This window comes from Takifugu rubripes, chromosome 12, assembly GCF_901000725.2.
Source record: "Takifugu rubripes chromosome 12, fTakRub1.2, whole genome shotgun sequence".
Classification (NCBI taxonomy): domain Eukaryota; kingdom Metazoa; phylum Chordata; class Actinopteri; order Tetraodontiformes; family Tetraodontidae; genus Takifugu; species Takifugu rubripes.
In genome coordinates, this window is record NC_042296.1 from 9443232 (window position 1) to 9454741 (window position 11510).

General features: G+C 47.0%; 1 protein-coding gene across 1 annotated transcript; it reads right to left on the reverse strand.

Moving 5' to 3' along the window:
- Nucleotides 1–2846: 2846 nt before the first annotated feature.
- Nucleotides 2847–10819, reverse strand: atf6b (activating transcription factor 6 beta). Its single transcript, XM_029844708.1, has 17 exons — nt 10489–10819; nt 9924–10003; nt 9595–9676; nt 9352–9411; nt 9202–9281; nt 8765–8942; nt 8388–8552; nt 8136–8308; nt 7271–7450; nt 6289–6371; nt 5709–5891; nt 5400–5507; nt 5067–5166; nt 4901–4968; nt 4549–4648; nt 4324–4408; nt 2847–4235 (listed from the first exon to the last, which is right to left on the reverse strand). Exons 1-17 carry the CDS (start codon nt 10559–10561, stop codon nt 3952–3954), a joined length of 2082 nt encoding a protein of 693 aa, XP_029700568.1. The 5' UTR covers nt 10562–10819; the 3' UTR covers nt 2847–3951.
- Nucleotides 10820–11510: the final 691 nt, after the last annotated feature.

Genomic DNA, 11510 nt, shown 5'->3' on the forward strand with positions numbered 1-11510 from the left:
CTAGTTCTGCCTCAGGCTTTTCCGTCTCCAGTCAGTCCACCGTTTTCTCCCAAAGCGGAAACCAAAACCTCCTTTCTCCCTACTGACAGCTTGGAGTTCACCGGCGATGGAGGTCAGAGCTTCATTCTTCTTCCCACCGTTCTCTCCCTGCCTTCTCTCCCTGAAACTCACTGACGGGCCACCGGTCAAAGGCGTCAGGATCCGGGTTGCCAGCGCGTCCCTTTGGGCCCTCCGCAGGCGGCTCTGCTTCGGCTGCAGCAGCGTCACGTGTGGCTGGTCCCCACTCCCGGCGCGTGTTACTTGTTGAAGCAGGCAGTGGTCCTGCTGGTGCTGCTGAAGCTCTGAGAGATCCTCAAAGGGAAGCAGAATGCTGGGAAAATGGGGGGAGGGCATGATGCTCCGTGGTATCGGACAGAGGAGGGTAAAGAAGAGGAGATGTGAGGCGCCGAGATGAAAAGCAGTTGTCATCTAGAAACACACAGACTTGATTTAAACATGGATGGAGATCAGATAAAGACAAATGACAGCAGGCCCAGTTTGGTCCCAAAAGTATGTTCAAACACATCATCGTCCGTCTTGTGAAGGCAGGTGGCGCCGCTGCGGACAGACTTCGTCGTGATACTCGTCTGTCGCCTCAGAATCTGACAGCGTTCAGAGAAGGAAGGAAAAATGGAAAAGGTCTGAAGATCACCCTCAAGCTCGTCTTTATCAACTCACCTTGTGCTGCGGGTTAAACTGATGAATCTTCTCCTCATCTTTGGCTCCTCTGAGCTTTTATAAGCTAAACTCAGGGTCTTTAGCCCCCACCCTCAGGCTGCCACCCCCCCCCCCCATTGGTCCCTTCAACACTGTGACGCAGACAAACCTCCATAACCTTCATTCTTCCCTCTGAGAAACGTCCAGAGTGTGGCTATAATTACCTCGATGATTGGGGAGGCAATTCATGAAGAAGTAGTCAATTCATTAAGATAGTTGTGCTGGTGGGGGTGTGTTTGTGTGTGGGTGGGGTCATCATGAAGGTTGTCTGGGAGAACACAGACTCACCTGAAAGAATGTCCTTTAGTTAAGGCCAACAGTGATTAAGGCTGCTTCTTTCTCCTCGTTTGCTGTGGGCACAGAAGCAACCAAAAGGACGCCAACTTAGGGAATGTCATTAACATCTGCATTAATTTGTCATCCAATCTGATCTGATCTTCATCAAAGTAAAGAATAATGACAAACATAATGGGCCTGACATGATAAGACCTCGGTTTTCAGGATGCTACTGCTCATGGGAAAAATCTGTTAGCAGCAATCAGATGTAACCTTGTCAACATCTGCCTGATACTGACCCAACAAACCCTCCTCTGGGCTCCTCTGGTCTTCTCTTTACTCCTCTGGGCTCCTCTGGTCTTCTCTTTACTCCTCTGGGCTCCTCTGGTCTTCTCTTTACTCCTCTGGGCTCCTCTGCGCTCCTCTGGTCTTCTCTTTACTCCTCTGGGCTCCTCTGGGCTCATCTGGTCTTCTCTTTACTCCTCTGGGCTCCTCTGGGCTCCTCTGGTCTTCTCTTTACTCCTCTGGGCTCCTCTGCGCTCCTCTGGTCTTCTCTTTACTCCTCTGGGCTCATCTGGGCTCCTCTGGTCTTCTCTTTACTCCTCTGGGCTCCTCTGGTCTTCTCTTTATTCCTCTGGGCTCATCTGGGCTCCTCTGGTCTTCTCTTTACTCCTCTGGGCTCCTCTGGTCAACATGATGTGGAACAGGATACGAATGTAACAGGAAGGTCTTCTTGTCTGCTCTCAGTAAGCCATATTTGTCGGTAGAAATAGATATTAAGTCTTCAGTTCTTCAGGTTCTGAAGTGACCTTCAGCATTGCTCTGGTGTCTCTCATCTTCCTCTTCACCTCTGACTCCCTCTGGGGTTCAGGTCAGACCAGTTTCCTGACCAGTCAAGCTGAGGAATACCATGAACAGGTACTGGTCCTGTTGACAGTGTGGGCAGGAGCCAAGCCCTGCAGCTTAATGAAGATACTGGTTTCATTCTTCAGCAGGAGAATGAAACCAGTGTCTCCATTGAGATGCTCAGGGGAAGGAAGGCTGGAGCGCACTCAAATCTACTGATAGAAGCTTGCTGACCTTGGACCTGATAACACAGGGTGGCTCCAAACCATCACTCTCTGGAGACTTGAGACTGGAGCTCCAACAGCTTGGAGTCTGAGCTTCTACTCTCCCTCCAGACTCTGGGATCTTGATTTGTTGTTCCTCAGGAGCCACCAGGGTTCCTCTAGAGTTCCTAGCTGTTTCCCCAGCCCAGGTGAGACTCCTCTCATGTTATTTCTGGTTGACAGCAGGATTGTAATGGTTGTATCCAGGTCCCGGATCCACCCGAAGCTTGAACTCCCCATGCAGTCCACTCCTTCCTGGTGAATCTCCTACATGTTCTTGAATGATCCTCGATCCTCTCAAGGTTCCTCTTCTCTCTGTTGCTTCAGCACCTTTTTCTACCACCTTTCCTTGCAGTCATTGTCAGTGAAGGTTCTTGGATGGAGCTTCTTCAGCTGTGATCTTTGGGGTCAGACCCGCTTGTTTGGGGTCTTCAGGACAACTCTCGGGTCATCAGTCTTCTCCATGATGGTAGAGCCTCCTGAACCAGACTGGAACCATTTAAAAGAACATTTAATGATCCAGTCAGAGTTTGACCACATGAAGGTCCAACACATTTTTGCAGGATTCTGAAGTTCTGGCTCCATTTCTCTCAGCTGTCTAAAATCATCATTTATCATATCATGTCTTCATTTCAGAACAAACAGAATTTTTCTGTGTTTATTTCATTTATGCCAACTGAACAATTCCTATACAAACAAAAGGCATCATTTTGTAGAAGATTTATTTACAAAGATTTATTTACATTATTTTACCTTCAGAAGAAAGACCAAAAGGAGCAGAGGACATATTTTATATTTACATGGACGTTTGTCCCCATCAGGTTTCCATCAAACAGAACAGCAGCAGGACCAGAATAAAGATTTCTTTTTCATTCAGCTTAAACTGACATCATCACTTACACAAAATGTTCTGAAAGATTTTACAAGTTAATTTGAGTTTCTGGAGTTCTTATAAAACACTAAGGGGAAAATCATTTCTTTGCACTTCCTGATTAAATATTTCTGGACCCGGTAGAGAACCATTAACCAGCCCAGCAGTGCGTCCACAGCGCTGTTATGATCACCAGGCTCACTAGTTTACACCTTCACATTCATTTAAACACAGAAAAGGAGATTCAGTAAAAAACATCAAACTTTACTCACAAAGAAATCAGAACAGAAGATGTGAAAAAGTTCATCCACCTGGATCACATGACCCATCTGGACCAGTCACGTGACCGGTGAGCACGTGTGCGTCTGTGTGAGTGAGTATATGTATGTGTGTGAGTTTGAGTGAGTGAATGAATGTCAGTGTTTGAGTGTGTGTGTGTGTGTGTGTGAGAGAGGAAAGAAGAGGCAGCTTGTACCATTTGACTGACTAAAACAAGTTATTTTCTCACAAGCTCCAACTGATTTTGCTTCATTTGTTTTATCTAACCGAAGTCTAATTTATCATCAAAAATCTAATAAAATCTCATTTCCAGTCTGCAAAAATGAAAGCTCATGATATTTTAGGATTTCTTGCGTGGACAGAGTCAAACCGAGCTGATGGACAGCTAGGGTTCACTTTAAGTGCTTGGCCGTGTTTTCAGGAGTTAAAACATCAGATTGCAGTTGGATGAGAGGCGAAATGCTGAAACAGATTTCAAACCTAAGAATAAATAATAAAGTCTGTTTTTGCTTTATACATGTTGACGTGCGGCCTTTTGATACCTACAGGTCAGATGGTTTTGTCTCCAGTAAAAAAGGCTGGATGGTGACCAGCTCACAGCTGCCACCTGCAGGCCTGGAGGAGCAACAGCACACTAAAACTCCCTCCGCCCCCCCAATGTCAGATTCCTTCGGACTGGCTGATCAAATACTCTGCTGTTCGTCGTCTGGTGGGAAAATGCGGCCTCACAGAAGAAGAGGGCGAGGAGGACGATGATGAAGAAGAGGAGCTGTGGTTGCCATGGCGATGCTGGGAGCCGTGATGGGAGGCAGGGTGAGAAGGAGTCGGGTCACGGAGAGATGGTGGGACGGCAGAAGACTTGATGGGAACAATGCGGGTGTCCATGACCTCACAGTCGACCTGCATCATCATCTCATAACCTTGAGAGGAATTGTAGAGACTCTCTGTTGGGGGGGGGGGGGGTATTAGAGATGTTTACATGAGCCCTGACACACACAGACACACACACACTCCAAAATCCTTCATACTCACCATTGACAGACATGGCTGGCATCACTAAGGACATTTTGGGCCGGCTGGTTTTGTTATGGGTGATGGCGGGCAGAAGCAGGTGGTCCTGTGGAGAACACATTTTAGCAGGACTTTAGGAGGATTCCAGGTATCTGATACATGTTTATGCTGTTTAATCTGATCATTTGATGGTGGTTTTTAGGAGGAAGATGGTGGAGAACTATGTTACCCTTTAGAAACACATACCCGTCTAAAAGAGACAACGTAAAAGGTATCCTCTCTGCGATCAATAGCATCCAGGAAGTCGGCGTAGGTGACCTCAGGGCCAGGAAGAACCTGCAGCTGACTGTAAAAACATCTGAGATTGATATCTACACACATTGTGAGGAACCAGACAACACAGAGGTGAAAGGAACATAGAGGAACTCTAGAGGAACCCTGGTGGCTCCTGTTTAGGAACCAAATAGCACAAAGTGGGGGACCTTGCCCCATCCCACCCAGTCTGCTGCACACCATGACTACAGCAGGACTGAAGCTTCACAGGCTGGATGAAGGGGAATATAATCAGTCAGGCAGTGGGACAGTTTAATGTAAAGACCTTTCTATGGAGCGGTGAGTCTGGACCGGCAGATATCTGGAGACGTTTGTCTTCCTCAGCTGAGCTTTCTGCCAGAGAAAAATCAGATCAAAAATTCGTCATCAGTCACATTCTAAAGCTGCATCAACACGCTGGATTTGGAATGAAACTGGACAGAGGACTGAACCTGGGTGATCTTGGCCTTCTTGGCCAGCTTGGGTTTTCCTCCAGATTTCTTCCTGTCAATCTGGTGCCGGTGGACCCAGCCTCTGAGCTCGTCAGCCAGCCTGCAACAGGGACACAAGCCGCCCTTAGTGATGCCGCTGGGACGGACGGACAGACGGACGGCCTAACTGATGGTTGGACTGATGGAGCGGAGCGCGATGATGTCTGGCTGGATTACACGTTTCATTTGGCAACAGTGGCTGTTCTTCACTTCTTTAACGCAGGTTTCAGAACTCCTCCCAACATGTTTGGTCAATAAAAGGAGGGAAAGGATGGAGGAAGAGGAAAAGCTGACCTCAGGGACTCGGAGCGGTTGAACTGTCTGCAGTCTGAGGAGGTGAAGTAACGATCGATGTCCTGCAGCACCAAGTCCTTCATGTCACTCAGCACATCGCTCAGGTTCCTGCAGACAGACGGGAGATCCTTCAGGCTGGTGAGAAACCGTCAGTCCCACCATGTGAGCCACTGAAGCAGCAGGGTTCTGGGGTCAGTCCACTGTTACATTTAACCTCCCGCCCACACCAGTGGGGTAGTGGCTCCCCTGATCTGGAGGTTGTTGGTTTGATCCCAGACACATAGTTACATTCAGGTTGGCTGGACTCACCTGAACTGGTAGGACTCAGGAAGCTCCTCTGCTCCTTCCTCCTCTGTCTCTGACTTCTCCTCCCTGTCTGGAGGTGCCACAGTCTCCTCCTGCTGCTGCTGCTGCTGCTCAATCTCCAGCAGATGGCGCCCCGTATATGACACAATACCTTCCTGTAAGTCTGTCAGTCTCCTGTCTGAGATGCTGAGGAAGCAACCAGGACACGGCAGGCTTTCACAAACAATCATTTAGACTTTTAAATGAACGGCTCAGAAACTGAACCCATGGTAGAATTCAAAGAGCTCCTGGGTCTACTGCGTTTATTGGGTATTACAATTGAATGTGTGGCAACTCCTCATGACCCTCAGAGCAAAGGAGAAAGTGAAAACTCTTGAGCGCAGCAGCCAACATCTGGCATGTAAACATCCAGTCTAACATTATGTAATGAAATCAACATAAAGAGAAGAACGAGGGGGGCCGGGCCAGATTTCTGTAGAAACCAATTAGCACGACGAAGAGGAAGTAACAGCAAAAATAATGTATAAATCTACTAGAGTTGAGGTCATCGTGAACACAGAAGAAAGAGTCTTTTAAGGAATACCTCACAGGTCCAAAGCTGAAGGTCATGAACAGCAGGATGGCCATGACACACACCGTCCTCTTGTTGTTTATTGAATCGCTGCCCTAAAAACACAAAAAAAGCAGTAATTATACTGTTAATCCAGCTGGAGGTGTTTGCAGGTTCCAGCTGATGATGTAGAACCCAAACCATCAGGTCAGAGGAACCACCTCTCCAAGGCTCTAGAAGGCTCCAGAGCTTTTGGAACATTAAAGACTCTCCAGAACCGACTGTCCAGCCACACAGAGCGAATGAGGGTCTGGCTGAAATAGAACTAACTGGTTACTGGTTGAGCTTCTGAGATCACGCGTACAGATGGAAGAAGGTTGCAGAGGGTCACCCATCGGGGGCACCAGTCTGAACTTCAGAAGACAGTAACCGGAGAGAAGCTCGAGAGAAAAGTGTAAAAAAAAAAGCCCCACGCAGTGTCTGAGGGACAACTGTTGCGAAGAAGACCAGCCAGAACCATGATTGGAGCCCAATCAAGCATCTGTGGTCTCCATCCAACCTTCCAGAGCTAGAGAGTGCCTGCAGAGGTCAGAACAGCCTCAAATCCAGATGTTCTACATTAGTGGGATCATACCATGAAGACTGGAGTCTCTCAGTGATGCCAGAGTCCGAATACTGATGTATTCTTGTTTAATACATTTGTTTTTTGTTCATCCTTCTGGAGAACTGAGTGACAGATGATCTGATGTTTTTCCCCTCAATTTTAAGGCCGCAAAAATGAAATCTGGTGATCACCAAAATGTTCTAGCTACTCCCACCTCTTGGCCCATCATGTAGCGACCCACAATATTCTCGAGAGAGCCCTCAGCCTTGCTAACCTGAGGGTTGGGGTTGATCCTTGCACCACCATGGTGGTGCTGGTGAGCCCACGTATTGAGTTATAGATCAGAATTGTAAATATGGACACAGGAGGCTGCAGCTGTAGGTTGTGTGGCTGAAACGGACAAAGTCTCACCTCTTTCCCAGTCAGTCTCTGCCTCAGGTCCTGGTTCTCCCTCCGCAGCCGCTCATTCTCCTGCTGGGCCTCCCTGAGCTGGGCTTCCAGGTTCTGCAGGTACTCTTTCTTCTTCTTTCTTGACTGACAGGCTGACTCACGGTTTTTTATCATTCTCTGCTGTCGCTTCAGTACCTTCATCTGCAGAGAGAATGGAAACAATTCCAGTCAGGACTGTGGATGTACTTTGGTAACAGAAGCAAGCAACCTCCCACTGAGCTAAATACAATGCAGACAAAATTACAGATGAAATATTCCCTTTACATTTTAAACAAAACATTATTTCTGACAGGTTCCTTGGCTGCCACTGCTCCTCTAAGGTCTGTTCTTCAGCTGGAGATGGTCCAAGGTGAATCTGAGGTTTGTTTAGGATCATCACCATCCACAGAAGCCGTCTTCTTTTCTTCTTCCTTTGCTCACAGCAGCCAAAGAGTTCTAGGAGAACCTCCTGGTTCCACAGCACTGGTCTCTAAAACCCATCAGGCTTGTCTGGATGTTCTTTATCAAACTTCTGCGGCTGATTGTTGTGGTGAGGATGCAGGAGAGATGCGGCCTTAAAGCGTCCTGGACACATGACTAAGCAGGTTGATCCTCAGGCCAGGATGCTACACAGGGGAGCATTTTTAGGTGTGTCCAGCCAGGAGGAAACCCTGATGATGACCCAGGACCTGTTAAAGGAATTACAACGCACAGCTCTCCCTGTTTTCCTAGAGGAACTGGAGGAGATAGCGTGAAGATGATGATCTGTGGCTGCTACACATGTGTAGACAAACGGCTAAAGGTTTAAAATGTCAACCCAGCTGGATAAATTCTCCAGGAAACTCACATCAATGTCACTGGAGCCGTTGCTGATTGAGGTCTTTACCATTGCGGGGACAATGGGCTTGCTTGCAGACGGGGACGTGGTGCCAGAGCAGTGCTGGGGCATGCTGGGAGAGACCGGCTCCATTTTGACAATGGCTGGAGCTGAACCGAGGCAGACCGACTGGGACAAGACAACTGCGAGATGGCGATAAGCCCGTTCAGGTTAGGGTTCAAGCAAAGAACAAACGGCTCACGAAGGAATGAAAGAGCTTACCGGGTTGGCTCTGTTCCATGGGGTGCAGACCCTGCAGGATGAGGGTCTTAGCTGCCGCAGGGGTCTGGGTGACAGGGAGGGAGGCAACACACACTGGTCTGGGTTGGATGGGGGGTTTGGTACTCAGAATTGTGTTTGCCTTCAACGTGGCGGAACTTGGCAGAACTTAAGGAGGAAAAAATCAAGAATTCAATCAAACCAAAGGATCTTATTCATCAAATGGAGGCAAATGTGTTCAGGCACAGCACAGTTTGCAAGTGCGAGTGTGCCCTTGAAAATGACCTACAAAGAACTTATAGGCCAAACTGCACCATATCAATAACAAGGTGATTAAAATTGAAGATTAAAGGAATTTTGATGCGTTTGGATGGACTAACCTCCAGCCTGGGTCTGGACCCCGCTGAGGATCGGTGAGATTCGTGTCGGTAGCTCTGCTCTCTGAGGCGAAGGGACGGACGTTGTAGCAATGGTGACCTCCATGGCCCCCAGTGGAGGTGACAACACATCTCCATACATATAAGGTGGAGTTGGGGGATTTTCACTTTTAACAATGATCTGGACAGAAGAGGCAAACGGGGACAATGCTGACCTACGTACAGAGTTCCCACTACACACTTAGAAAAGGAGGATATACAGGAGTCAGCAATACAAACACCACATCGTCAAGGCAGCATTTTCTTGTCCAATTTTTGTTTTACTACTTAGAAGTTTTTGAGTATTTTGTCTGACTGGGAGGAAAATTGATATTCAAGATAGAGATGACTGAATGTGAACCAAGAATGTAGGACACAAACATTACTTCCAGCTTGTTCACCTGTGAGTCTGGAGCAGAGACCGAGCAATCAGACCCCGAGGAGGATGATGGAGAAGCTGGTTCTGCTTTCACCTGAAACACTGAAACAAAGACATTAACTACCGAACAACAGACACAATTCTGGTTCTGATGGCTGATTACAGGACTTACACATCTCCATTGGCAGGGGCTGTGTAATGGTCATTTCACTTGTTGATACCTGATTATCCCCTTCAAGAAAGAATATGGACAACGACAAAGTCATGTGGTTGTCAACCAAGCAGAGGTTCACTGTTGTCTGATCTACCACAAAGGCACATTTAAAAATATAGAACTAATGACAACATTGTTCCGATCTCTTGATCTTTATATCAAGAAAAAAGAAATCATTGAGCAAGAAAATCCGAGACTCACCTGTAAGTGGGTTGTCACCTAGGTGTTGCCATGGTGAAGTGGGGTTGTCAGGATCAAGTGTAAGAACAAGGTCGTTCTCAAACTGGGACAAAGAGAAAAAAGTGGTCATTACCATCCCTTTTTCATTGGCAAAAACCCCACTTAAAGCCACTCACTATCGGACTTTAAAGACATTGGCAAGAAAAAAAAATTTGACAGGGTTGTTTCAATACTAAAGGCAAATGTGTTTAATGCAGGGCTTAAATTGGCCCACTTACACCTGAGCAGACTGTGATCAATCAGGCTGCAGCATCCCTGTCAGAAGAATGAGGCTGTTGTTGTTAACTTACCAGCGGCTCATATTTCAGGCCCCGGCAGGCATCTCTGTCCTCCCCCTCATCGAGGCTTTCACACTGGTAGAGACAGGCATCTGAGCAGAAACAGCATATCAGCAAAGCTGCCCCACACCGTTGCCCTGCTGCCTTCAATGCTCCACATCAGTGTCCACATTTATCATCATAAAAAGGATGCGTTTGGACAAAGTTCAGCTGTATAAGATGTGTATTTAGGTAGTGTATGACTGGCACCTCTGAAAGATCACAATAATAATAATAATAATAATAGCAAAAGCGTGAGAAAACGAAAGTGATCCAAATGTTGACAGATTTCGTTTTCAGGTGTAATAACAATAATACTTGATGTTGTACCAAACGCATTTTGGGTTTCTGTTGCTCACTGTAAGCAGATAAATGGGGACTATAAAGCTGCTCTATCTGCTTGTGCGGAAGAGCTCTGCAGCACCGAGCGCTCATCTCCGGACACCAAAAACACTCCGCGTCCTGCATCACCCCCGCCCGCTTTCCCATCGTTACGACACGCTGATTTTGTAAACTAATCTTTCAAGTGTTAACTCACCCCAATCTTCGCTCGTCAGGAGATTATCAGCGAAGAACCGACTGTCCAAATCAGAGAGTAAATCCGTACTCATCGCCACAAAGGCGCCGTGTTTGGAGCAGGGGCGCAGTCAGCGACGTGATAACTAAAAGGCTCACAGGCTGACTCTAATTGGCAGATTTGTCATTCAGCTACCTTATCGTCTTGTTGCTTCCTGATATGACATCAAAGTAAACAGAGAGCGACGTTACCGCGGACGTAGCTGGGCTAGTTTCATTCAACTTTATCTCTGGATAGTCTATCAATTTTTGCTCGTGCTTTGCGGAAGACTGACAAGTCAACCCGTTTCCGTGGTGGTACCGCCCATTTCGGCGAGGCAGCCAATCACCGCAAAGATTGCAGTGATTGACGGTGCATAGGCCAATGATATACGTCAGGGTATGCGAGCCGGAGATAAATGGACCTATCAATGGCGTAGACCCACAGTGGTTTAAATGCTGATTTGGACCAATCGAATGAGAATGTTTTGATGGACTGGCCAGACGACCAATCAGAATCAGGCTCTTTGAGGCCAGCGTTAAATTGATAGTTGCCATTGTTTTTAAGTCTTTGTGTTGCATTGATAGTAAAAACTATCGCAGTGCAAAACCTACGTTATCCCATAAATAATGTGATTTTTCTCAGGAGGAGAAACAGGTTTATATTTGCCCGTCACAAGTCTGTCGGTCCTGTTTTTTCCGTGTCGGACTTCCGGGTTGAGATGTTACATAACTCCCGTGACTGACTGAGCCGAGAGCAAACTTTGTTATTTTGGAAAATATCGGTGCTCGTTGTGCCCTTGTGTCACATTTTATACAAAAGTTTAATCAAATGTATGTTTCGAATCAATTCAGACAAAAGATTGCAGCATTCTCTTCTCTCCGAACATTTGACAGACATATCACAACATCATTAGATATACTTCCGTGGCCCATTATGGCGTAAAAACAAGAGACCTACTTGTTAAAGACTGTATATAGTCGTAGTTTATTTAAATAATCTGC